Genomic DNA, 25,209 nt, shown 5'->3' with positions numbered 1-25,209 from the left:
TCCACTTCAAAAGAAAAGATTTGGTTAGTTTTAACGCTAAGTTATCTCCAGAGCTGAAAGTTTATTTCAGCTTAAAGTTTTGGTCACAATCACATCACACTCAGAAAGAAAAATTTAAGAATAAGAAGTAATATTTCACATCCTAAGACCAGTAAGAAGGAAGAAACCTTTCCAGGTAGCACTGTCTCCCAACACACAGACTGACCACTTCTGACCGTTGTGATAGTGATAGCATAAGCTAGAGCTGTCTGTAGTTTTCTGAGACATCCTGCTTTGTGGCAGGATCAAGCTCCATTAATAGACTGATAAACCAGGCTGCAGATCTGTGCTGACAGCTTTGTTTTCTGAAGTGTAGACCTTGGCCCTGCTATTATACAAATAAACCTCATTTCAGCTTGCAAAAACCTATAGAGAGTTACCACAGCCCATGAGGAGAAAGAAGCAAGTTGTATTTGGAGCCTTACAGGTGCCTTTGATGTTAGCTTGTCAGGGAGGCCAGGGATAAGAACTGAATGGCTCCTAGGACTAGTCTGAAGGCTGCTGCTACTGCTACTCAGTGTGAGGCTGGTGTCCAGCTGCATCTTGGGGCTTACTGTCAAGTCTTCCGACACCCTGTACAGAATGGACAAAACCAAATCAGGCAGGTCAACTTAATGATACAGATCTGCATTGAACACTCGAGGAGAGGAGTCTAGATTCACAAGTCAATGGAGGAGCCAATTCACAGATAATAGAGGGCCCAATCCAAATTTCATCAGTCTTCTCCAAGCTCTTCCCTCTTCACTCTGTGGTCACTTGCTCCCTGTCAACTAGCAACTGCATCTCCTAATCACCACATAAGCCAAAGAAAGTCTAAATGGAAACAAAGAAAAGAGGGGCATTGTAACCTGTTTGAGGAAGTGTTAGATTTTGAGGGGTCAGTGAGACAAGGGACCCACTATATCTTCAATTCACACTGTGAGGAGTTTAGGGAGAAACAGGACACTACAGAATAGGTCCTTGGTCTTTTTCTCTGACCCTAGAAACGAAGTTTTCCTTATCAGTTACGCAGCTCAACCCACCTCATCCCTGGTAAGATTTTCCTGAGAGTCCCAATTACCCTTGATGCCTTGATACCTGTAAACACTGACAGCCTTTTGGGAGAAGCATGGAAAGCAACAAAGTTGAGATGCAGTAAAAGAATCCCTATGAGGCACAAATGAAACTATTGTCGGCTCCCTGGATGACAACAGGCATGCTCTAAGCTGCCTTAGGGATGCAAACAGTTGCCCATATAGGGGCTCTGGGACTCAGGCCAGTTTCTAACTCTGCTTAAAATCTTCTCTCCTGCAAGATAAACTACAGCTCTGTTCCACCTTACAGGAAATATTAGTTCAGCTGCAAAGGAATATTTAATGCTCTATTTACCTGGGCATAGAGGTGTCAGTGACAGAAGTGCTACTCATGGCTGTGACTACAGTCAGGGAACTGACACTACTGCCTGGAGATACAGTGATCTACAAGAAAACATACAGAGGTCAGGATGTGAAAAGAATCCAACAGCAGAACTTAGAACACTGGTCCCAGAAGAACTCCCAAAGAGTCTTTGTCAAAAGAAGAACAAAAAAGTTGGAAGAGTTGTACTGTTGGGGTGCTCAGGTGCTGGTCAAAGGCAGGCCCCAATACATCCCCATCATATGAACCATGACAGCTTGCACTGAGCTAAGACAGAGAACAGTAAGTTACTTTAGGCACATCTGTAGTCCCAAAATGAATGTTCTGCAGGGCTCAGCATCAGATCACGTTTTGTTGTTCAAGCTAGACTGCTCCTGTCAAGGTCTGTTGCCACTAGTGAGGCCAGAATCTGCCTGAGGTTTGGGTCCTGCTACATAAGCACTACCAAAAGGTGGTAAGGGAATGCATAAATGCACAGAAAGGGGTATTGCTCACCTTAGCTGGCTAGCAGTGCACACCACCACCACAGCACAGCAGGATATGCTGACCTCTCTGCTGCTTCTGGCTACCAAAAAATAGCTATAGGGGTCACTGACATATGCACAAATGTATAAAGCAGTGAAAGCCTATTTGGCCAACCTTCTGGCTCTTAACACTGTTTACAGGATAGTGGAGGTTAAGCTAAACCCAAGACTGGTTCACACTACAATGCTTTCAGGTGCTGGTACCAGTAAGAACAAGCTTACCATGAAATAGGTAACAATGAAAAGTCAAATTTAAACTGAAAATGAAGAGTGAGCTGGTCCTTGTAGCAAACAGTATGCTCAATCATCCCTTCATCAACAACATCTCTCTACTTTCTCGGCTCATCTTTGCATCAGGAAAGCTATCCACCCTCAGATACATAATTAACTTCTGCACTCAATAACTTTGCTAGCAACATCAAAACTTTTTGAGGAGTTTAATTTATTCTTTGCTCCCCAACTTCTCACTAGGGGTGGGCATATCTCAACCATCTCAGCACTAACTCCATTTCTCCACACCTCCATGTGCTGCCCATACTCATGCAAGCTCCTCCAGCACATGTATAAGCTGTGGTTACAACCTGTCATTTCCCCCCTTAGAGGGGGAAGCTCTGCCTGAGGATGTGCACACAGTGTGCTGCTCATCAGCACTCTCACCACTGCCTGTAAGAACCATGTCAGCACAGCAAACAACTGCTGACAATCCATTTCTCACAGGCAGGCAACAAAAGCACTTGCAAACAGCACAGTTTCACATCAGCTGAATACAGCCCTTGTAATTATGTTGCAAATCACTTTTAAAAATATATATTCTTTAAAACATTTTCTTATATACATTTATTCCAATTTTAAAAGCACATGGGAAAACCAATGGTCACAAATCCAATGCAGAGATAAGGGAGGACACGCAAGCAAGCTGTAAAACAAGAACATCTGAATGGATTTAAGACAAACTAGCATGAGGCTTGGATGCAGATTTGGCTAATAAACAGCGAGTTCCAGCCCTTAAGTTTGTTGTCATAACCAATAGGAGGCAGCAGAAACCTGCACTGAGGTAGGCAAACAAACATTGACAGTGCCAGACAGCCTCTAGAGATGTCCAGCAGGGCCCAAAGGGCCATGATGCTAGTCACACACATGTGACAGAGCATTAAGAGTAATCCACTGTTTTCCCAACTACTCCACTGGAGCTCCACTGAGGAGAAAATGCTTGCTTATGGCTCTTCACCAAAAGACTCTAGTGCCTTTCTCATACAGCAAATTCTGAGGAATACTTCACTTATTTCCTGATCCTGAAATCCATGGAGCAAGCACAGAAGAACTGCCTGCAGTAGAAGTTAAGGCCTGCTGCATCAGTCCTACAGCAAGCCAATTCGGCAATCAACAGGATGCTATTCAGCTTGTGGAACTGTTTCCTTTCCATTCAGACAAGCTTCAAAGTAGATCCAGCTAAAAACCCACTGCACTATTGGACTGTTGATTGGGAGACCTTATGTAGATGTTCCAGTTCCATCTTCTAAGATATGACTATTTTAGACATGCATTCCCAAAGGATCTTGCCAAACAGGACATGCAGAGACAACGAAGCTGACAGGGTTTTTCTGTCCTTACAGTTAAACCACAACCCCAAACAGTAAAAACAGTAAACCAGTAAAAACAGTCTCCCCACATACAAACATCCATTATTTCCACACAACACAGCTACATCAGCAGTTTTGTAGCAAAATAGAGTACTCTCAACATAAGCTTAGGCCAGCATGGCATTTTAGGCTGGCCAGCATATCTTTATTCAGTATTGGTTACACAAGGCAGTTTTTCTTCCGTGCTCTACATTCACTAGTTCTGCCCCTCTGAGTCATTACAGCCTAGGAAAAATTCAAAAGGATCAAAATCCTAATTATCCCTTTGTAACAGTGCTCTCCTCTGATTACCTGTTGAAGAGATGTACTCGGCATCATGAATGCATCTGGAGTCATCAACTTAGGCTTGGCATCATTTGAGAGAGAAAGAAAGTCTGCTGGTACAGGGAGATCAGCAATACGCCGCAAGTCTGGTTGAGAGCCATGCACAGATCCCTTTTCAGATCCCAGCCCTTCCGTGCTTAGATCAGCCATATGGTCTGGAAAGGCTTCCAAAGGATAAATACAAACAAATTTACAGGAACTTCTCCCAAAAGCTAAAGCTTTAATTCCACAAAGTACAAACTTATGCTATTGCCAATTGTACTAGATGCCAAGACAACAAGCAGAAACCCTGCAACATCCACCTGAACTAATCAAAGTTAAGGGCAATGCAAATCCTGTCTTTTGATTACTCTTTGTATGCCAAAGAGTGGATGTTGTCAGGCTTTAATAATAAAAGAGATGCAAACTTCCCTTCTTCTCTGAATTTAAGGCCAGTTCTGACAGCCACATCCCAGAATGGTGAATGATCCAAGACAGCACACTGCAGACATCCTAGTTTCCTCTACCCCCACAGCTCTGGTGTCACTGAGATCTCTTCCGCCTGACAAGAGGCCAACACTGTGTTTCTGGAAACAGTGCCAAATCAACTAGGAAAGTGAACCCAAGTGTGCACAAAGCATTAGCACTCCTAGCTTAAGATGTTCCCCTTGCTCTGTACTCATACTGGGCTCTATAATCAAGTGAGTTGCTTTCATAGCTAGTCCATAGAATCCCTTATACAATGACATGTCTCTAATACAAAGAGGCAACCAAAGATGCCAGCAGGCCACCAATCAGCACCAACATGTCCACCTCAGCTACCTTTAAAGGCCTAGAATACCAAAGCCACACTGAACACAAATGCTCACCAAATTCTTCATGAGGCCCATGGGAAGGTATGGATGCAGCCATATCAGGACTATGGAGAGGCTGGAATCTGATCTGCACATCCTGTAGGGCCCTGCAGAAAAATCAGGTGTCTCTGATTAGCTTATGAATCACCAACAGAAGCCTAAGGCTTCAAGGATTGCTCTTCCTAGAACTGATTCCTGTGAAATACACTTTAGTGCTTTCTGCCTGTGAGGGAAGAAGTAAAAGCTGATCTTTATTCAGCTGTCAACCAGTTCTGGCACCCAGAGCATGTCAAAGATGCTGCCGGCACATACATATGTGCAGAATTCTGAAGTCGCTGTGTGCTTGCAGCAACAAAAAAAATAGCTTGTCACAGCACCATGCTGAACCACTTACTGGTAAGGTCAGTCATCACTGTTAGAAGTTCCTATGGGTTCAAGTAGTTTTTATTGTCAGTGGAAGGAAATAAGTAAACTGCAGTTCATTTCTACAGGTCAGTGTGGGATTAGGACCATTGTGAACAGCTGCCCATGGTAGCTTCTACACATACTCACTTGGTGTGCACACAGAAGAGTTTTATAAGTACGCCTGCTGCCGACTCAACAGCCCCAGCTCCCTGAGCACCTTCTGGAAATGAGACAAAAGTAAAACATGAACTTGAATGGAAACTGCAAACAAAATACTAGAAAAATTCCACAGTAGATGAACCAGCAGCAAAGAACAATACAGCTCCATACAGCTTTGTCACTTCTCCACTTCAGAGGAAGATTTATCCTCTTATGGGAAAATGTATCCTATGCTCACTTTACTTTTCCACTGTGAGAGCAATAAAATTTGCTCTAATGCAGTCAAGTAAGCCCCAAGCGGGCAGGGGGTAAAAATCACCTTGCTAGGAAAACCGGAGGAAGCTGTGGTCTAGAACTGCCAGCAAGTTGTTCTGACTATTAAAGTGACTGGTTGGATACATTTTAAACGACATTCTCTGGCTTACATCACACAAGTTCAGACTAGGACTCAACCACCTTTCCCAGCTTTAAGCAACAGTAGTTATGCAAAGCTCTGCAATAACCTTCCATCAGCCAGTGCTGACAACATTCACCCAATATTGAATTAGTCTTGCTGCTATGAAAGCTAAGGAGGCTGAGAAGAAAAGACAAGCCTAACTCTCCACAAAAAGCCCCTACAAAAAAAAGAGTACTCATATTCTTTGCTTTGGGAACCAATGAGTCATTGATGCTGACAATAACACAAATTAACTGTAATGATTATGTACCACAATAGGCACTGAGAGGTATATCACAAAGCTACACTGACAGTCCAGAAGTCTCATTTACAGGAAATACATTAATGTTAAAAAAAAAACAAAAAAAAAAAAAACCCTGTAATGTTATTCAAAGCACCTTTCCAAATTTTACTAACAGAAAGACAGAAAGATACAAAATCAGGAGCAAGCCAACACTCCAAGAGAAGCAGTAAAGAAGGAAGCTTGCATGGGATAATTCTCCACAGGATTCTGTATCATATCCATTGTAGTAATTGCCAGAATACAGCTCATGTGTCTCTAAGAAGCCTTTTACAAAGCACAGCCCTCAGCGCTGCAACCCCACATTTGTCATCTCCTCCCCTCTAAAGGGAGTTACTTGTTCATTTCTGCTGCAAGAAGCTTTGCGAGTCTCAATCCACAGCTTGGGAATAAGCCTTCCAGATGCAATAAAGAAGAATCTCTCCCTTTCTGTCCAAAAGTTGCAACTTGAAGTGCATACTGTTCTCACATCCTGGCATAGCTCTGGCAATACGTTTCAGAAGCAATCAACTGGATTTCAGATCATGAGTTCAAACTTCACACATTTAATTAAGCAGTTTACTCAGACAAGCAGTCACAGAAAATACATCCTTCCAGTTCCAGTTCTTCCAGGATCCCTGTTGCTCCTGTAAGCCTGCATCGAGCTGTGCTGAAGGGCTGCCCTACAATGCCAGAGGTAGGGCAGTATTCTGCCTGTGTTCTGCTAAGAGCAAGGAAGCTATGGGATCCTCCAAGCACCAGATCCCAGGCAGCTAGTCCTAAACCTTAATCAAACCTAAACTTAACCAAAAGGTTACTTCCACTTACTCAATCCTGCTCAACCCTGCACTATCTTTTAGTAACAGAAACACCTCAGAGGAGTTTCTGCATGGTAAGGGGTAGGGGCAATAAACTGTGATTTGGGGGGTTCAGGTTGCATATTACAAAAACATTTTCTCTAGGAATGGTGCAGCCCTAGGTCAGGACACCCAGGGCACATACAGAACGGCCATCTTTGGTGGCCTTCAATACACAAATAGATAAAGCTACAGTTGACCTATTCTACTGCTAGCAATATTTCTGCTTCAAAGTAGGGGGCTGGACCAGAGACCTCCAGAAAGTCCCCTGTAACTAACTTTACTGTGCTTCTCTGAAGTAATCCAGCTGTACAGTAGGAGTTTAATACAGAGGAGGAGAAATAGCAGTAGCCAAATTCTTTGTCACCTACCCACACTCAAGTTGTCATTTTCCTCTTCTGCTGGGAGGACTTCTGTATGCCTTAACCGGCAGCGGCTCACTGCCTGGATGCCAAAGCTTAGGACTGGGTGGGTAAGGAGAAACTCTGAGATAGAGCTAAAGTAAGCTTTGCCCTCCTCTTGGTTTTGCATCAGCTCCATCACATACAAGACCTGGAAGAATAAGAAACAGTAAGCCACTGGGATTTCACAGCAGAGTGTGTGCATGCATGTGTGTGCACGTGCATGTGCGTGCGCAAGTTCCTACTGTAAGACCCAGCATCTGAAGACCACCTGGAAGACCACCATGGGAATAACATTAGAAATAAAGTCTGACCAATTAAATCTTGAAACAGCATGCCCAAGGGACTATAAAAAGCACAGTGCTTGAGTCAATGCTGTTCAGAAACTCAATCCTACCGTGTCACATTCAGGTTCCTGCAAACAAGAGCTTTACTTTAATGTTCAAAAATAATCCTTAAGGCTCCTTATGATTAATCAGCCAAATTGTTACTATTTGTCCTCTTACAGAGAAATAATTGAGGCCAACCTCTCTGTGTTTTCAGCCATTAATGTGCAAAGCCTAGACATAAGGAGCAGAAGTCATCACAGAGAAGGCTATTTCTCCTTCTGTCACTGTTACCCACACGGTCAGTGAAAAATGAGCCACCTACTTTTCTTTGCACATCACTCAGTATCAGATATTCAGCGGAGAGGTCGAGGCAGACTTTCAGGCTGGGAAGAATACTCATAGAGCTGAAGATGTCTGGAGAAAAGCTGTATCAACAAACAAGAAGGGGATGCAAAAAGTAAGGCAATCAGCACAGTAGGAACAACTGCTATGAGTGAATTCATTAAAAAACATCTTAAGGAGTTTACAGCATTACAGTGCATCCACCCACTGGAATGAAAACATCAGCACAAAGATCAGTGCTTATATCAGCTAAGAATTCAGTAGGGAGATCACAGAACAGGATCTAATTATGGGTTCTGAACATTTAAATGCAAAATGACAGTTTGTAGTTATTTAACTTGTTCCACATTCATAGGAGGACAAGGCTCAAAACTACAGGTTTAAAGCCAGAGATCCACCAAACCAGAACAACCTTCTTAGGACTCTGACCTTTTGCTGTATGATATGGAAAAATCAGTACTCAGCTGTGTGTCACATTCTTTTCATTTTAGGAGGACAATTCAGGAATGGTCTTACGTGTGTATGTTACCTGAGATCTCAGGACCCACAAGCAGAAGAGTAAAATAAAAGAACCTAGCAAGTTGAGGGAAAAGATGAACTGAAAAGGAATTTGAATTTCTGGAGCTATAGGGCTTAGCAAATAAGTCTTCTTCAGCTATGTCAAAATAGCAGCTTCTAATTCTTTAAATCAGAAAAAGCAGTAACAGGAGGAGATGCTAAGCTAGTTATTGAATAGATTTATTTATTTATCTATTTAAAAGAGAGGAAAGCAGTCAAGGAGTGCTATTTGGAATTCCATTTCTAAGGCTACAGGTACATTTGTGTTCTACAGACCAAAGTGGGGACAAAAGGTCTTGGTAACACCTGTGTGCCTGTATGACGGGACTTGCACTACCAAAGTCTGACCTGGCACTCTATCACAGCCCTCATATCTTTCAACAAATATGCCAGATTCACAAAAGAAGAGACACTAGAGGTTAAGGATCACCTTTGCAAAGCAAGCAAACCTAAAAGGTTAAACTTTACTATGATCCACCAACTTGTCAAACTAAATATAACTGTTCAGTGGAACCAGCACATCAACACCTACCGGACAGTCTGCAGACAGGTCCAAGACACAGTGCACCACATCTTCAGCTCTCTATTCTGGTCTGCTCCTGTGATAAGGAATCTCCAGAAGGGAACCCTGCCAGTACAACACAAATAGATTACCTTAAAGATCTGGTCTCTCCCAAAAGGACATTTCACAGAGAAGTTTCTCATAGTCTGCCCATGGTTGGTTTTGCCAAACAGTGTCTTAAACTTCTCAGAAAATTTCTGCTCCTGAGGCACATTAAAGAAACAGTATAGCTCTCAGCTCCCAAGAGCCATAAGGTTATAAATGTCTAAAGAAAGAGTAATAGTAAGAAAGCTCTTTTTGTCCATCAAATTTCTACTGCAGTTGATAACAGGCCAGGTAAAATTGACCATACTACAAACCTGAAAAGATTCTATGACTCAGAATTTTCATTGCTTAGCTCTTCACAGTCCTGGAATTGACATTAGAGTTAAGGTAACTTTAGACTCTGCTCCAGTGTCTTGTTTTTCCATCACTAGATAACTTATTGCAAAAACAGAATAGGATTTGTTCCTGTCACAAAGTTAAATTTGTACAAATACAATGCAATTACAAGGAAATCTCCAAAGGCAGAGTTGGAAAATATCACTAAAGACTGGGGACTTACTCTGGATCTTGTTTTTTATGGTTGTCACAGAAGAGCAGACAGGAGAGGGGCCTACCATCATGGGGCTTCCACTCATGAAGACACCTAGAAGAGAATGAGAAAACAGCAAGAATGCAGGGACTATTGAAGGTGGGACAGGGGGGATTAAAAAATGGGCTCTGAACATCTTATCACTTGGTGACTGCTGATAAAGTGCACTATTCAACCAAGTGTTATCAATTGGTAGTTGACTACAGGCTTATGTAAGTTGACAAGGGGATCACACCCCACACAGCCACAGACTGTGACCAAAAAAGAGCAAGCTGCCTTTGCTTTGGTGTTTCAAAAATGACATCATATATAAAAAACATCAACATTGAGAGGAGCAGCTCAGAGAAGCATTCTGCATGTGCAGGACAGTTTAACAGTTTGGCCACAGTGTGCACAATGCACAAGATTCATGTTTCCAGACGTAGTTCTTTGCTTTTGTCTGAAGTTCACCTAACTTTAAGCATGTGTGATATTCAGTGATATAACAGCACTGTTCAACCACAAAGTACTTCATAAACATTCACCCTGTATCTTCATAATGACCGAGAGTGATTTTGTAAGAAGAAGAAGTCTTAGAGAGAAATTGCTGTTCTCTATTTGAAGACTCCTCAACTTCTAATTCTCCAATTACCTTGGCTCATCTTGCCCTTCAATATAGATCTGCCAGAATTTGACAAAACCATCATGGCTTGCTGTGGCCAACACAGTTCCATCTGGAGAAAGTGCTCCCTCACTCAGGCACTGGGGAGAGAGAGAAAGGTTACAAAATAACTCATCAAGAGAAAAAAATAAAACTGTCTTCAAACAGGAACGATACCTCTAATACACACTTCACCAGGCAACTTATCCCTTCATAGAGCTGACGGCATTTTTTTTATCTTCTGAGATTGTAAAATCAAAAGAGAACCTATGTGACCCTTAATACGCTATGATGTCAGGAGGGCTCCAAACTTTTACAGAAATTCAAGCATAGGGGAGAACACTAAGTCCCCAAGAGGAGTTAGCCTGAATATTTATACTCTTCTTTGATTAGTTACACTAGCAAAAGTTTTTAATGGTCTGACACAACATCCCTCCAGAGGTGGCCTTCTCAGTCTGAGATAAAGAAGTAAGTTGAGGAGGGTTGGAGAGTTAACTCTTATTCTGACAAATGTGAGATGCCTCACTTCACTTCCAAATTCAATGGCCATGCCCACTGGGCATGCCAAACAGAAAGGGGAAAAAAAAGTGAGTTATGGAAAAAAGTTGAGCTATTTATCATTGCTGTTCATTTAGTCTTAAAATGTGAACAAGTTTGACCCGTAAGCCTAATTTCAGGAATGATACTCTTGCCCACCTCAATTGCCCAAAACAGATGTGGAAGTCCCTGCCATACACAGCCCCACACAGGATGCACTATCTTGGTCAAACAAGAAGTCAAGAATTTCAGCTCAGCTCAGTACAGTTCCTCTTGCTTTATTTGTATCACTTACTGATATCTAATATTTAACTGCAACGTGTAGTCATGCCAGATAGATGACTTACTACTTGTTTTGGAACTGTTATTTGGGGAGAAAAATCTTCCTCCCTGTAAGTACCCCTGTTTCCTTGATGTTAGATGTAGTGAACAAAAGGAATAGATTTTTACCGTGCTGTGACCTTTCACTACAATGAAGCCTTCTTTGATGCTAGGCACTTCCACTGGCCAAGAGCTGTTGTTTGTTCGAATAATGTCCAAATCCCACACCTCTGCCTGGAAAATAGACATGTATGTACACAAGCTTATTTCTATAACTATTGGATTCATCCAGTCAAGGATTTCTTACATTCTTACCTGACTTTCCAGTCCAATGGCAAATATGTGATAAAAACCTTCCCAGTTTCAAATGGTTTTGCCACGAGAAGCTTTCCCGTACCCAGCTGTACTTAGTATAGGCAGCTATTTGTGGCAGTTACAGTTGCTGCTCACCAGTCTTTCCCCCACCTTGGTACTGACTCAGCCTGCATGGAGATGAGTGATGCCTCTGGCACGCCACATTTTGTTTATGTTAGACTCCTTTATTTGGTGATGGGCAGAAGTTGCCACTTTCCTTTCCCCTGAGCCACTGAGAGAGATAAGCATGACCTCTCTTGCAAAAAGAGAGGTCCTGCCCCTTACTTTATGGGAGGATTCCCAGCTGGATTAGACAGAACCCACTACACCTATAACCACATGGGCTCTTGTGATGGTGCACTCTCCCCTCCCTTCACCTTCCCGCAAGGGTATCCCTCTTCACTCCTCCGCACTCACCCATGACAGCTCTTCCCTTCATTCCCCTCTCCTTCTACCAAGAAGGAATGTTTCAACCAAGATTTCCTTACCCTGTCTTCGTGCAACAATGCCAATGTTTGACTTCCCTCTTCACCACTCTCCTCATTATCATCTGGGATGAAAGGACACCAGATGATTCTTCGAGAAGTGTTCAATGGGGTATTGTCAGGTCGTTTGATGTTCACTAAGATCTCCTCTCTGATCACCACAGTTAAGGAACATACAACATTTTGTGTTACTGATGTTGAGCAATAATCTTTTCAGTTGTGGTCCTCTGCCAAATACTATTAGACATCAAGTTTTTCAGATCACAGATTCAAAGAGAAATCAGTTAAAAGGATTCTACTAAGAAAGAAGGAAGGCTAGCTTTTTTTCCGTGGTAGAAAAGAGTTAAGATGACAAAAGTTAAATTCTCCTAATTTTCACTTGCTGGCTGCGGGTAAGACCAGGATAAGCACAACAGAAGTAAACAGCTACATTTCAACGTACGATCCAAACAACTGTCGATAGATAAATTTAATGATTTCATCTGCATTACAACAACAATAAATAGCAAAGAAAGACAGAAAAGCTACCATGCTGCCCTAGGCTGAGTGCTCCAGTTCATCCATACAAATCAAATCTTAAACTACAATAAACTTTGCTTCAGTTCCTTTTGAAATGATTGTATACATCAATGAAAAAAATAGGAAGACACACCTAAAATACCACTATCTATAGACTGATGTGCTTCCCAAAAGCATTGAGCAGTCACTGTTAGCAATTACAAAGAAAAGGTTTATGGTAATCAATCAAACCTTAAAATCAATTTCAAGACCATCAAAAGAACAAGGATGACAGCTGTGAAAGGAAATTAAGTGAGCAGGAGGCAAGTGTCACATCTTCCTCCCCAGAAAAGCAACTGAGAAAAAGACCTAGGACTAGACAAATGTGAGTAACAAGCTTTGTCATGTGGTCAAATGGACACTGTCCAGGTGTAAGGTCAGCTAGCACAAACCACTGATGCTAAAGTCCTCCTCATTAATTACTTCTGCCTAGGCCAGGAGGAGCACTGCAATATCACTCCAAGAATTTCAGTACAGGCACAGGTTGACTGACTGGATGCTTCTTTGATACTCCGTCAGATAGGCAGAACTACCAACCTCCCTTCTGCAAGCTGATATTCTGAAAGGGCTACGAAATGAGCTGCAACTTTGAGGCTGCATTCACATCTAACCATTACACAGGCATTGATATGAGGCTTGCTTTGACAAGATACTGAATTTTCTCTTTATCCATGGCCAGACGCCAGACAAAAAGGTTGCCAGCCTCATCCAGGCATGCCAGTTGGTTGGAGTTGAGATGGGCAAAAGCCAGGTCTGCCACACCGCCTGTGAATCCTTTCAGCAAGGTACGCTCAGCAGTGCTGACGCTCAACACCCGCACCATAGCGGAGCCATTACTGGCAGCTGCAGAAAAGACAGAAAGAAGTTACCATTCATCTGTGCAGTTTCCCTATAGGATTGCTTTTGTTTTCAGTGACTAGTCCATCATTTCCTACTTCCATCCTGCCATCAGCTGTCACTGGTGACACACTGAAAAATCCATGCCGATAGATGCCACATTAACAAACCCTTTTGAGACCCAGGACATGCACAAACATTCACTGCACTTTTCAACTTTGGCACAGAAGAAGGGAACTGCTGCAACAGAAGAATGATTTTGCCTGCCTTTTAAGGGGGAGCTCAATTTCCTTCATCTCTTACAGTTTTTTGAGCACTACAAATTCTGAGTTATTCTACTTAAAAGTCAGTAGAAGTTCATTCCAAAACAGAAAGGCCACTGCAGTGTTTCTTTACAACAAGCTCTGATATCACAGCTCACCAAGGACGGCATTCTTCTCATGGAAGACTTCCATTAAATGCAAGGCATAAATCTTTATCACAAGCTGATGACAAGGCTATCAGACTTCCAGGATTGACCTCCAGTGACTGTGGATTAATTTTAATTGTAATTTGATTTTCAGTAACTGGAGAAAAGAGTCACAGAGGCACAGGTAACTCAAATACATCTTCTATAAGGGTAATGTAAAATCATAAACATTCATCTTTGGAAAAAGTGCTGGTTTTTAGCTTGCATAGCTAAGAAGAAAATGCCCTAAGGTGTACATGTTCAGACCAAAATTTCCAACTTCTTCATTTCAGACAAGCATCATTATAATGCAGGCTGGCTTACGATAACCCTTCTGTTTCCACTTCTGGATGCCCAAGTCAGCCCTGACAGATCACTCAATTTTCCGGATTTTATTGCACCCAAGCTTCAACACAAAAGGGCTAGACTTCTTAAGAACAGCTACTCCAGAATAACCTCAGTTAGATAAAACATAGAAACAGAGTAGCAGATTTTGTAAAAGACCAGACAAACTGATGGGGTGCCATTCTAAGAAGAAAGGAAGGAGCTGAATGGGCCCCCAAATCTGTGCTTGTATCAGAGCAGAAAGAGACACTGCAGATGAGCAAATGTTCACTTGTTTCACATATTTTGAGAAACAATTTTTCCCTGCATTGTTCTGCCTTCCTCTCCTTCCCTACTCCAAAACACAATCCATCTGCATTGCTCTTTGCCTTCTCCAAATTTAGCTTTAAACTCAAATCAAAATTTATTTAAGCAAGTCTATTTCAAGCATCTAGCTGCTCAAATTACCATGGGCCTGTTTCTGTGCTTAGCACAAGAAAAACTTGTTCATTATAGATATATTTCACTAGAGTGAATATGAACAGACTGCTGTCCAGTGAAATCAATGCAATCCTCCAGCCTTTTCCCAGCCCTACTGAGTCCTTCTTTTTCCTATATTTCAAATTTCAGAAAAGCTTTCTTTCTTAATGAAAGCTCTCTTACACTATCAACTGTTCCCTCCCCTATAGCTCTAGCCTCATTTGTATTCTCACTACAACAGCACCCTGATCTGGGTATTACAGTAAGTGTTTCACTTTTTGCCAGATACCTTCTTCCAAGGTACATATCTCCTCTTTTAGAGATGTGCAGAGTAAATCAATACAAATCACATCCAAGAGTGAAAGATATCTCACCTCTAATGGCATAAGCCAGGTATGAATTTGAAACAGCTATCAGATTGCCATAGTAGTATTTCTGCTCCCAGTCATATCTAGCAACAGGCTGTATTTTCACCTGCTCAAGAGAGGGGGAAAAAAATTAGAAGGGTCTGGAATAAATTTGCCAAATACATGACTTCCTCTAAAAAAGGACCAATAATGCTCAACAGGCAACTTTTAGAAGTAGGAGTTGGCAAGCAGAGTTGCATATTGAATCTCAAGTAGCCGAGCCCTAAATATTCAAAGTTCTAGAGGCTGATGACTATTTCCTTCCATTGCAAGGAGGAAGGCAACTCAGAATTACTGCAGAACAACACTCTACCTTCAACTATAGCAAAGCAGTCTTCACCTCTTTATTAGTGCCATGTTTCATATCCCAGTTTCTGGAAATATTTTTGAAATATAGAAACATATTTGGTGCATGCTGCTTGCTCTTCAGTTTTCATATTGCTGCAAAGAAACTGAGTCCTGCCCTTATTTGATAAAGACTGCTACTGCAAGTAAAGGATTAAGAAATACTACAGAAGTCTTGGCAGTGATCCTCTCATCTGTGAGTGTCTTCAGTATTGTCCATGAAAAAAAAAAAAAGAACAATACAGTAAGGTATTCATTTATGATTTCTGAGTTCCCTTAATTCAGCACACATCGAGGAACAAAATGACACAATAAGGAAGTGCTGAGAGGACCAAGATCAGGATTTTCTCTCCTGAGCAATACCAATTATTCTGAGCACATGCTAGTACTCTGATACAAAACTAGTTCTAAGTTCCAAATATTGGTTCTCCTGCAGCTCTGATCTGCCAGCTCGAGCCCTCAGCAGGACTGATGCACACAAGCTATTAAAAGCAACTCTCACTCCATATTCAAGATCTACCATAGAAGAAAGAATCAACAGTGAGTGCAGGAAGGGCACTTTCACAGGAACCTACACTTATGCCATGGAACTTATTCCTGAGAAGTAGAAAGTAACATAGCCAGACTCCATAATCAATCGTAAGATACTGCTCCAATTTGTTTTTCCTTTGGTAACCTCTGAAACAAAATTCTATGTAACTATAAGCTCCTACAATACAGGAAAGAAGATCGTTACTTCTATTTTAAAATAGTGGGAACATTCATTGAGCTAATGTGACCAATAGAAATATACTTTCCCTTGTTACTTACCTTGTTACTCCCTCTGGCCTTACTGGTGATGCTGGAATCACTGCTGGCCACTATCTCCACATCTTTTGCTGATATCACTACGCAAGTGGAGCTGTCATCACCGGAAAGGCAGCTTTTAAGAAAGACAAAGGGCAAAAATCACAAAGGACTTCACAGAAACTGGATAAACAGAGGTTAGCTATTTGGTATCCGTAATCTTAAATGGCACTGCAGAAGATATATCTGTGCACCTAGTGGGTTTGAGCTGAGCAACTAAAACAAAAACTATTTTCAGTTAAGAATCTACCTTCTCAATGCATCTCAGTATTCTATGAGTGTTAAGTACCTGGCTTGTTCAGCTTAAAGCCTCCAGTCTCCTCTCTCAGCCCATTAATCTGTTTGGTTTGAATATAGACCAACATTTGGTCAAAGCAGCTTTGGATCATTATCCACCACTAAAAAGCACAAAGACCAAAGTCAACCAGCTGAACATCAGCAGCGGCAGTGCACATTACTCACAGTTCTCACAGCATCCTCTCTCAGAACTATGAACAGAGAAGTGAAACAAAAACTACTTACATGAGGTCTAATGTTAAGCGCATGAACACAAGTATCACACTGATTAGACTGATGTATGATAGCAGTGTGTATGATTTGTGTTATCACTCGCATGGCAGAAAAAATCCTAATTATTCTACATGCTTATGCTCTTGCTCTTTAGTATTTAAGTAGCAAATATGTGCATGCATTCCAAAATACACCTATTTATATTCACAACTCAGCAGAGAATTAGGTAGGAATTCAATTCAGGATCAGTTGTTCTGTTCTAAGTTATGGGGAAATAAATACTATGACAAGTATGTGGTCTCCCCTGCAAATTGGTGCAAGTTGCCTCTCAGATAACTTGCATGCCTGAAACAGTCTAGCTGGAGTTCTACGCAAGAACACTAAGCTTCACCCAGAGCTCTACTAATATAACTACATCCTGACTTGCTATTTCCATCATTTGGCCAGTCCTGCTCCCCTTCTCCCTGAACAGCTCCATCAGTGTTCTTCATTTCCTGAACAGCAAGGATATGAGGCTCCATGGACCACCATCACAAAAGCCAGAGCTCTGACACCTGTGGTCAACAGCATCAACTCACAACCACCAGTTCAGTTCAAGCTAAAATTCACTGTTAGAGTCCCACCACATTTGCCTAGGCTCCCCAGAACTGTTTTTTTCACTGTTTTCTCTTCACTCTCTCAACTTTTCTTGGACAACACTTACATGACTTGGTTCTCCTGCAGGACTCCCAGAGAAATGCTGCGATGCACTGGCTTAACCAAAGAAGGTCCATCTCCAGCCACAATGGGATCAGGCACCAGCAGTCCATTCAGGTCTCCATTGTATGAATTTGATGATCTCCGGTTCTCATTTACTGAACCTAGGGAAAAGCATGACCAACTGTGCACAACATCTATTTAAAAGGTATAGTGCTGTGTGAAGTATACTACTTCATTTTTCTTTTTTTGGTAGGTATCACTGATCTATCAGTTGTACTAATATGATGAATTAGTTGGAAAAAATACTCTGCTCTAAAAAAAGATGTGCAAGATAGCTCCCCTACAAGAAACTTAACTCCATGCAAAAGAGCAGAGTTACAGCCCTTTTCTTACATTAAGCAACCCCAAAAGATCAGAAAAAGACACAAATGAACAGGAACAAGTAACTCATCAGGTTCAAGGAGTGAATACTCTTGACTCAGAGAGACTGAAAGCTTGAGCTGGTTCAGGCCTTGATCTCACATTCAAGTTCCAAATATAAGGGGTCTTGAAAGATCTATTTCTAACTGTCATAGCTGCTGAGAGCTTTCTGAATTCCAGTAAGTAAATACAGTGGTTAGCTGCAACATTTGGAGATGGTTGGAAATAATACATTTATTACTTTCCAAAAATGGCTTTTGACTACAAGACCTGATTTCAAAGTCCAGGTGTTACAGTAACTCAGCTACAAACTGTGCAGCTGAGCCCATGGAATTCCCACATCTTTTCTTTGGTTTTCTAGTCAGATAGAGGTTTAAAGCACCCACAAATTCTGTGTAAAACTAGCCTGTGTTCAGAATTTCAGCTCTGCTTTGAAGAGTGTATGCATCCTGACTTCATATATTTGGCCTAGCACAAGCTGCATTTTAATCCCAGGACCCTTACTTTCTTCCTCACTTTCTGAGTGTTTCTAGAAGGGGACAAATAGAAAATATTCTGTTAGAAGGAAAATGTTCTCTCTCAGTATTTTATCAGCAAGGTGAAGAGTTGACAGTATGTACTGGAAAGTGTGCCCAGTCTGTCTGCACTTTCACATCAATACACAGAAGTCAAAGCCATTCGTCTCAGAGGAAAAAAAAAAAAAAATTGCTTGAAATTTTCACTGATTTTGAAAATTGAAATTTTTGTAGTGTTGCCTGGAAACAACTGCTGCTAAGCTCTTGTAAAATGGCCGCTCACAGGACTAGAAGCTCTACTCTTACTGGCACATATAACAAACCTAAACAGAACTGTGGGCAAAAGACATGTCCCTTGAAAACACGGCAAACTTCAAATTACCAAAGAGGTTTAATAGCTTTAATATATCAGAATAAATGCTGTTACCTATAGAAGTAACTGCAGCTACTATTTATTCTTCAGAATTCTCCCAGTTTACGAACAAAGACATTAAATCAGGAACTTCACAATGAACATCAAAAGCAGGTGCAGCTATATGGTATCCCAATGCAGAGACTGATTGAGCATGCACCTGGACCACAAAGTTGGCCTGCACTGTATGAAGAAAATAGCAACTGCACTCACACTGTACAAGAAAACTTCAGGCCACAGAAAGCAATCCTGTAACCACCTAATGCATTTGCGCTTGCTGTTGCAGGATTAAGACTGTGCCAATAATTCTTCTGTGCACATGATACCCATCCAGTTGCAGCAACTTCCATCAGCTGTAATGGTCCAAAAAAAACATCACAAATGGTCCAGCAAAAACATCGCAGGCTGCAAAACAGAGATGATGCAAAAAGCATCTACGTTCTTTGCTCTATTTGCAACAACAGGAAAGGCTGACATAAGCATCTCAGCTTTCTTTATGCTTGTCAGTAGGACACTCATGTCAGCTCCATGGGAGGTGGAAAAAGAAAACACTCTGTGGAGACTGGTAGACACAATAACAATACACTGACATCAGGACTGTGCTTAGCCCATCACTCCATCTTAGTGGGATCCAGGCAGAGGTGTAGTGTGCATGCAACCCTGAAGGCATGAAAGAAGGGAAGAGGTTCAATCTTCAGCAAGCATGCAAACAAAAACAAGCGTTAACTCACACTAGTACTGGCCATCAAAGACAAAAAAGAGACAGTCATATTCATTACCTTTTTAGAAAAACAATCCAAGATACAGAATGCTTCCTGCTCCCATAAAACTTGCACCGCTATTTTGTATTAAACTGAATACGTCCCTGATAAATGTCATGGGAGTTGGGTGAACCTATTTAACACCTACTATCAACAGAGATTTCAGCACAGATTAAAGGATTCTGCCCAGAATCCCAGCATCAACATCCTGTCTACAGCTCAGAAGAATAGTCATGCTTCAGTTTGGAGGCAAATGACTTAATCATGCTGTTTCCCAAAAAAGAGCAAGAGCTACTGAAGTTGTGAATGATGTACAGAATCACAGAATGGGTAAGGTTAGTTGGGACCTCTGGAGGTCATCTAGTCCAAGCCTCCTGCTCAAGCAGGGTCATCTAGAGCATGTTAGACAGGGTTTCACCCAGGGAAGCTTTGAATATCTCCAGAGAAGGAGACTCCACAACCTCTCTGGGCAACCTCTTCCACTGCTCTGTCACTCTCACAGTGAAGAAATTCCTCCTCATATTCAGGCAGAACTTCCTGTGCTTCAATTTCTGCCCATTGACTTGTCCTGTCACATGGCACTACTGAAAAGAGTTTGGCCCTGTCCCCTTGACACCTTCCCTTCAGGTACTTATACACATTGATAAGATCCCTCCTCAGGCTTCTCTTCCCCAGGCTAAATAGGCCCAACCCTTGCAGACATTCCTCAGATGCTTCAGCCCTCTGATCATCTCTGCAGCCCTACACTGCACTCTCTCCAGTACTTCCATGTCTCTCTTGTACTGGGGAGTGCAGAACTGGTCACAGTACTCAAGATGAGGCCTCACCAGGGCTGAGAAGAGGGCCAAAATCACCTCCCTCGACCTGCTGGCAACACTCTTCCTAATGTACCCCAAGAGACCACTGGCCTTCCTCACCTGGTACAGTGAAATCAAGTGAAATCTCTGTCAAGAGAGGCAGGGAACAAGCGGGAAATTGCATTTTCATAACTATGAAAACCAGCAGAACTAAGAAAGTATTATGACAGTTGTAACCTCTTTGTAGCAGGGAGTATCGCTGTCACGTGCTTTGAGAGGACCCAAAATAACATAACGTTGCTCATAACTACATGCATCCAGTATGGCAAAATTTTCGTAGTGTTAAGAGACCCAGAAAGCAGCTACACTATTCTCTGTGGGATATTTTAGTTTGTTAATTCCAGGAATAACAGAATCTAGAACTGGAGAGGATCTTGACAGCAACAGCTGTTATGCCAGATAAGACTAGCCCAATATATGCAATTCATGGCATTGCTTTCCCATTCAAAAGCTTTGATGGATGCCTCAGTTTCACTTCCCTTTGTTGTGTTCACAGGACTTTCAGAGGCTTTCAGTTAACAAACAAGTACTCTTGCTTTTACTTTGTCCAGTTCTTTAAAGTCTCTGCTACTACACAGGCAGTGCTTCCCGCTGAGCACTACAGGTACTTACAGTCCACTTGCTCCTTTTCCTCCCAACTAAGAACCAATTTCAAAGAAATAAAATGAAAAGATACAAGCTATTCTCAATGAATATCTCCTTTCCTTCTACCAGCAAAAGAAGTTGCTTCTAGGGGAAGCCAAGTCACCTTAAGAAGGCAGAAACAACTTGAATCATTTCCCAACCGTGACACCTCCTTTCAGTTCATGAATTGCTCAGGAGACAAGCTTTCTCCATCACAGCACTGAGTTCTCTTTTCAGTCTTTCAAGTAAAAAGCCTGGCATTATATAGGAGAAATGTATTTTTACAATATTAGAATTAAAATCCTGGGACATTCAAGTGTTACAGAAATAAGAGAAACTACTTCAAGCAAGTACAAGTTTCTCTACGGATAACAAAACTAACAAAACCTAGCTTACGATAGATTTGCATCTTACCTCATGTGCCTCCCCAACTCTCACAACAATCCTGCATCCAAGCTCTCATCTTTTTGAGCAAGCATAAGACAGTGCATGTAGCAGTGCTTTAGCACTGCTTCACTTGTATTGACAGACTTGTTGTTGACTCTTAGGATACTTTAAAATGAAGTTCTCCTTGCCTTTCCCTTTTTGGGAGCATAAAGATGGCGGAAATTCTGTCCTCTTTCCAGACACCAAGTTTTTCCAAAACATCTAGGAACAGTCTTCTTCAGACCACTACCCCTTTCAAATTAGACTGAAAATCCAGAAGGTTCAAAAGCTATGAGGGGGACTGAGAGAGAGATACTATACTAAAAGGAAATTGGAACGTATTTTACAGCTGACTACTAAGACCATTGCTGTCTACCATGGATATTGCTCATGGGTAGAAAGAAATTAATCTACTTAGAGCAGAGAAATAAAATCGCTCAAAGCAGAAGTAGAAGATTCACCACCACTTTTAGAGAGACATTTGTGATAAGAACCTCATTTTACATTCAAATAAGAAAGAGACTGACAAGGATACTGCTGATCTCAGAGAGACCGAATAGCCCAATGTGCTCAGTCCAGCAAGAAAACTTGTGGGGGAAAAAAAAACATTTTTTTTTTTACAAGGAAGGGAGACTCAAATTGAGGACCGAACTGTGCTGACCTACTCAGAGACAATGATACTCCTTAGAAAAAAAGAATTCAGAAAGCACTGGAAAAAAGTGAGCTTTGGCTCCCGCTCCCTGTTCAACAATAGATACTGTCTCCTGTAAGTAAGAATGTACTCTGAATTTTATCTGAGCTACCAGGCAGTCACTGGATTTTTCTCCCTACCCAGCTGGCACAAAAACTTTGCCCCTAAGGCCTGCATTCCTTCGGAAGAGACTCAGGGTGAGTGGGGCTCCCTGTCTGCCCTCACTGTTACCTCGCAGACAGAAGCAGCCGACCCGAGCAGTAGAGGACGATGCCCCCGGCGCCCCGGTGGTGGGCGCAGGGGAGGCAGGCAGCCAGCGGCCGGCACACGGCAGCACTGTTCCGTTTGCGGGGGCCCCAGGCCCAGCTTGTGGGAAGGTCTCGGCCCCGGGGCGGAGAACTCTGAGCAGCAGCGGCGCGGGCACAGCGCCCCCAGGGCCGGGTACAGATGCCTCCCCGAGCGGCTGAGGGAAGGTTTGCGGCGCGGCTCCCGGCGCCGTGCAGCCGGCACCGCCCTGGCGGCGGCCTCCCCGCGCACCCTCGAGCCCCGCTCCCCTCACCTCCAGGCCGGTCCAGCTTGAGGATGTCCCGCAAGTGCTGGGTCGCATCCTCGATGTCGATGCTAGAGGAGGAGGCCATGGGGCCCAGTCCGCGCAACCGCCGCCACAGCCCGCGCAACCGCCGCCGCGCTACCCGTACCCACCCCGGCCCGCCGCCCCCACTTCCGCCTCCGGTCCCGTTGCTGGTGCACCGGGCGGAAACCTCCGCCGGGCCGGCGCGTTCCGGGCGCGACAAAGGCGGGCGGCCCCCAGCCGCCTCTCCCGCGGGCCTGGCTGAAGCGAGTCTCCCTAGTCAGGGAAAGCGTTCCCGACGTCTCTAGCACGGGTCCGACGCGGCCGCGCGGGAGCCGCCGCCGCCAGGAGCCTCCATCACCTCCCGCCCAACCGCCACCCTGACAGCGCGGTTCCAGGCGAGGCTTTGCCCTCCCTCCTCTCAGCGGGCCTGAGACTTACTTTCCTCAGCCGGTTAAAAGGCAGATGTTAAGTAGGACAGAAGGAAAGCAAGTCCTTCCTTTCTTCAGAACGTGAAAACGCTCCTTGTTTCCCCATCCTCAAGAAACTCCTTGCCAAGTACAGTACCTGTTGTGTTCAAGAACCACCTTCAAAGTTTCCTCGAGGCAGCTTTGTAACAGGGCTGTGAATACCACTAGCAGTGAGGCTGATTTGATATTCCAACAAACTGCCTGAGAGGATTTCAGAAGGTTCACTCTCAAAGAGGCAAGACAGCTCATTTGGGGAAGAAAAAAACAAAAACAAAACAAAAAAAAAAAAAAAAAAAACAAAAACGCTCTCTCATATGTAATGCTCCCTTTTTCCAACTACAAGCAGTTCTCTCCACCTTTCCAAAAAACTCCCCAACTTGGAACGTGACTATTCCGCCTCAGTCTAACACTTGCACTGTGACAAGGGTACAAGAAAGAAGCGTTCAGTTAAGAGACAGCAAACCTGTTCCCAGATCACAGGCCTCAAAAGCATTAAGCAATACTGATTCAGAAACACTGGCATTGGCTTCTTCCAGGTAAGAAACCAGGAATGAAAGACTGTGAAGAAAGGAGCTTTTTTTTTAAAAAAAAAAAAAAAAAAAAAAAAAAAAAAAAGAGAGAGAAAGAAAGAAAGAAAGAAAAAGAAAAAAGTAAAAAAGTACTATTACGGACTCCTTCCCTCATTCCGCCCCCTCACCCCCCCATAGCCAGCTGCAACTGCATGGGATAATTTCTTTGAAGTTTTAAGGGTTTAAAGGATTTTCATTTTAGATTTGCTTTTAAACTAATACCTGCAACATGTAGCATTTCTTGAAATCAAACCTCTAACTTGGCTCTGTGAGCTCATTACTTACCAGAGGACTATCCGCACATAGTGGACAAGATCCTCCTGCAGGGCAAGGTTTGTAAGCCAAATTTCATTTAGACCTGGAGTCTGTAACAGAAGGATCCTTGCCTAGCAATGACTGTGCAAAATGCCTCTTTCTACTAAAAGTGACGGTCTCTTTAAGTGATGAGTTTTGAGCACTAAGTTGATAGCATAGAAACAGCAACAGGAAAACAGTACTTCATTTGAAACAAATAGGTCAGCACACCAGAAAGATATGGAAGTGTTGTGATACCAAACAGGAAGGCCCTAAGACAAATTTTCAAGAAAGCTCCATTCCCATTTCAATTTCAAAGCCAGATTTGAGAACAGAGCAGCTTGGCCACACAGCATCCCGAGCTTTCTTGAAAGCTGCAAGGGGAAATGACAAGTCAGTATACTCTGAAAGTCTTGACTGCAGCCAGGCATGCTAAGCCCTCAGAAGTTTGGCCGTAATGATTTAATCAGCTGTGAAGGTAAAGCAAATATGATTCTGCTCCTGTGGCATTTCTTATCCTGAAAAGAGTAAGTAGTATTTAATAAATTAGGGGGCAAGTTTAGCTCAGTTGGTTAGAGTGTGGTGCTGCTAATACCAAGGTCATGGGTTCAGTCCCCATATGGGCTATGCTGAGGGTTAGACTAGATGATCTCCAAGGTCCCTTCCAACCTTACCATTCTATGATTCTGTAAAATGCATTCACTAATGAAATGCTGCCACCTTCCGGGGGATACATGACAGACAGTGATGTTATAAGAAAAAAAGGACATATACACACTGCACAGCAAATGCAGTACTGTCAACTAGTTCAAATTATAGTGAAGGGAAGCTGAAAGGACAATAGAGAGCATAAACCTGCCCAAGGGCATCTGGGCTGGATGCAAATTCAAGGATACTAGATTGTATAAGTACTTCAAACACTTGGAGGCAAGTATCATATTTTGTCTGCCTATAAAGATGATACAGCTGGCTTGTCTAGCTTTGAGTGTTAATATAATACATGTAATGAAGATTAAATACAGGCTGCCATGACTGTTAGCTTTGTACATTATCATGTATTTTACCAAGGTAAAAGCCTAACAACAGCTAA

The 25,209-nt window shown here is 42.6% G+C and overlaps 1 protein-coding gene across 2 annotated transcripts in view; it reads right to left on the bottom strand.

Annotated features, from left to right (window-relative positions):
* Window positions 1-22,917, bottom strand: part of EDC4 (enhancer of mRNA decapping 4) — a 38,916-nt gene extending 15,999 nt beyond the window's left edge. The window contains exons 1-17 of one of the 2 annotated variants that reach the window (XM_062586530.1): window positions 22,775-22,917; window positions 17,514-17,670; window positions 16,265-16,376; window positions 15,077-15,176; window positions 13,267-13,456; window positions 12,059-12,206; window positions 11,346-11,450; window positions 10,350-10,459; window positions 9,689-9,772; window positions 9,055-9,150; window positions 7,945-8,047; window positions 7,264-7,444; window positions 5,308-5,380; window positions 4,771-4,862; window positions 3,890-4,086; window positions 1,408-1,496; window positions 465-612 (exon numbers count right to left, since the gene is read on the bottom strand). In XM_062586530.1, coding sequence (XP_062442514.1) covers window positions 465-612; window positions 1,408-1,496; window positions 3,890-4,086; window positions 4,771-4,862; window positions 5,308-5,380; window positions 7,264-7,444; window positions 7,945-8,047; window positions 9,055-9,150; window positions 9,689-9,772; window positions 10,350-10,459; window positions 11,346-11,450; window positions 12,059-12,206; window positions 13,267-13,456; window positions 15,077-15,176; window positions 16,265-16,376; window positions 17,514-17,670; window positions 22,775-22,853 — 2,064 coding nt within the window. In that variant the 5' untranslated portion in view covers window positions 22,854-22,917. The remainder of the gene's footprint in view (window positions 1-464; window positions 613-1,407; window positions 1,497-3,889; window positions 4,087-4,770; window positions 4,863-5,307; window positions 5,381-7,263; window positions 7,445-7,944; window positions 8,048-9,054; window positions 9,151-9,688; window positions 9,773-10,349; window positions 10,460-11,345; window positions 11,451-12,058; window positions 12,207-13,266; window positions 13,457-15,076; window positions 15,177-16,264; window positions 16,377-17,513; window positions 17,671-22,774) is intronic. The other variant, XM_062586531.1, reaches the window with a different exon arrangement.
* Between the last annotated feature and the right edge of the window lie 2,292 nt (window positions 22,918-25,209).

Source organism: Rhea pennata, chromosome 13 (genome assembly GCF_028389875.1).
Source record: "Rhea pennata isolate bPtePen1 chromosome 13, bPtePen1.pri, whole genome shotgun sequence".
Classification (NCBI taxonomy): Eukaryota; Metazoa; Chordata; class Aves; order Rheiformes; family Rheidae; genus Rhea; species Rhea pennata.
This window is presented reverse-complemented; position numbering and strand designations above follow the sequence as displayed.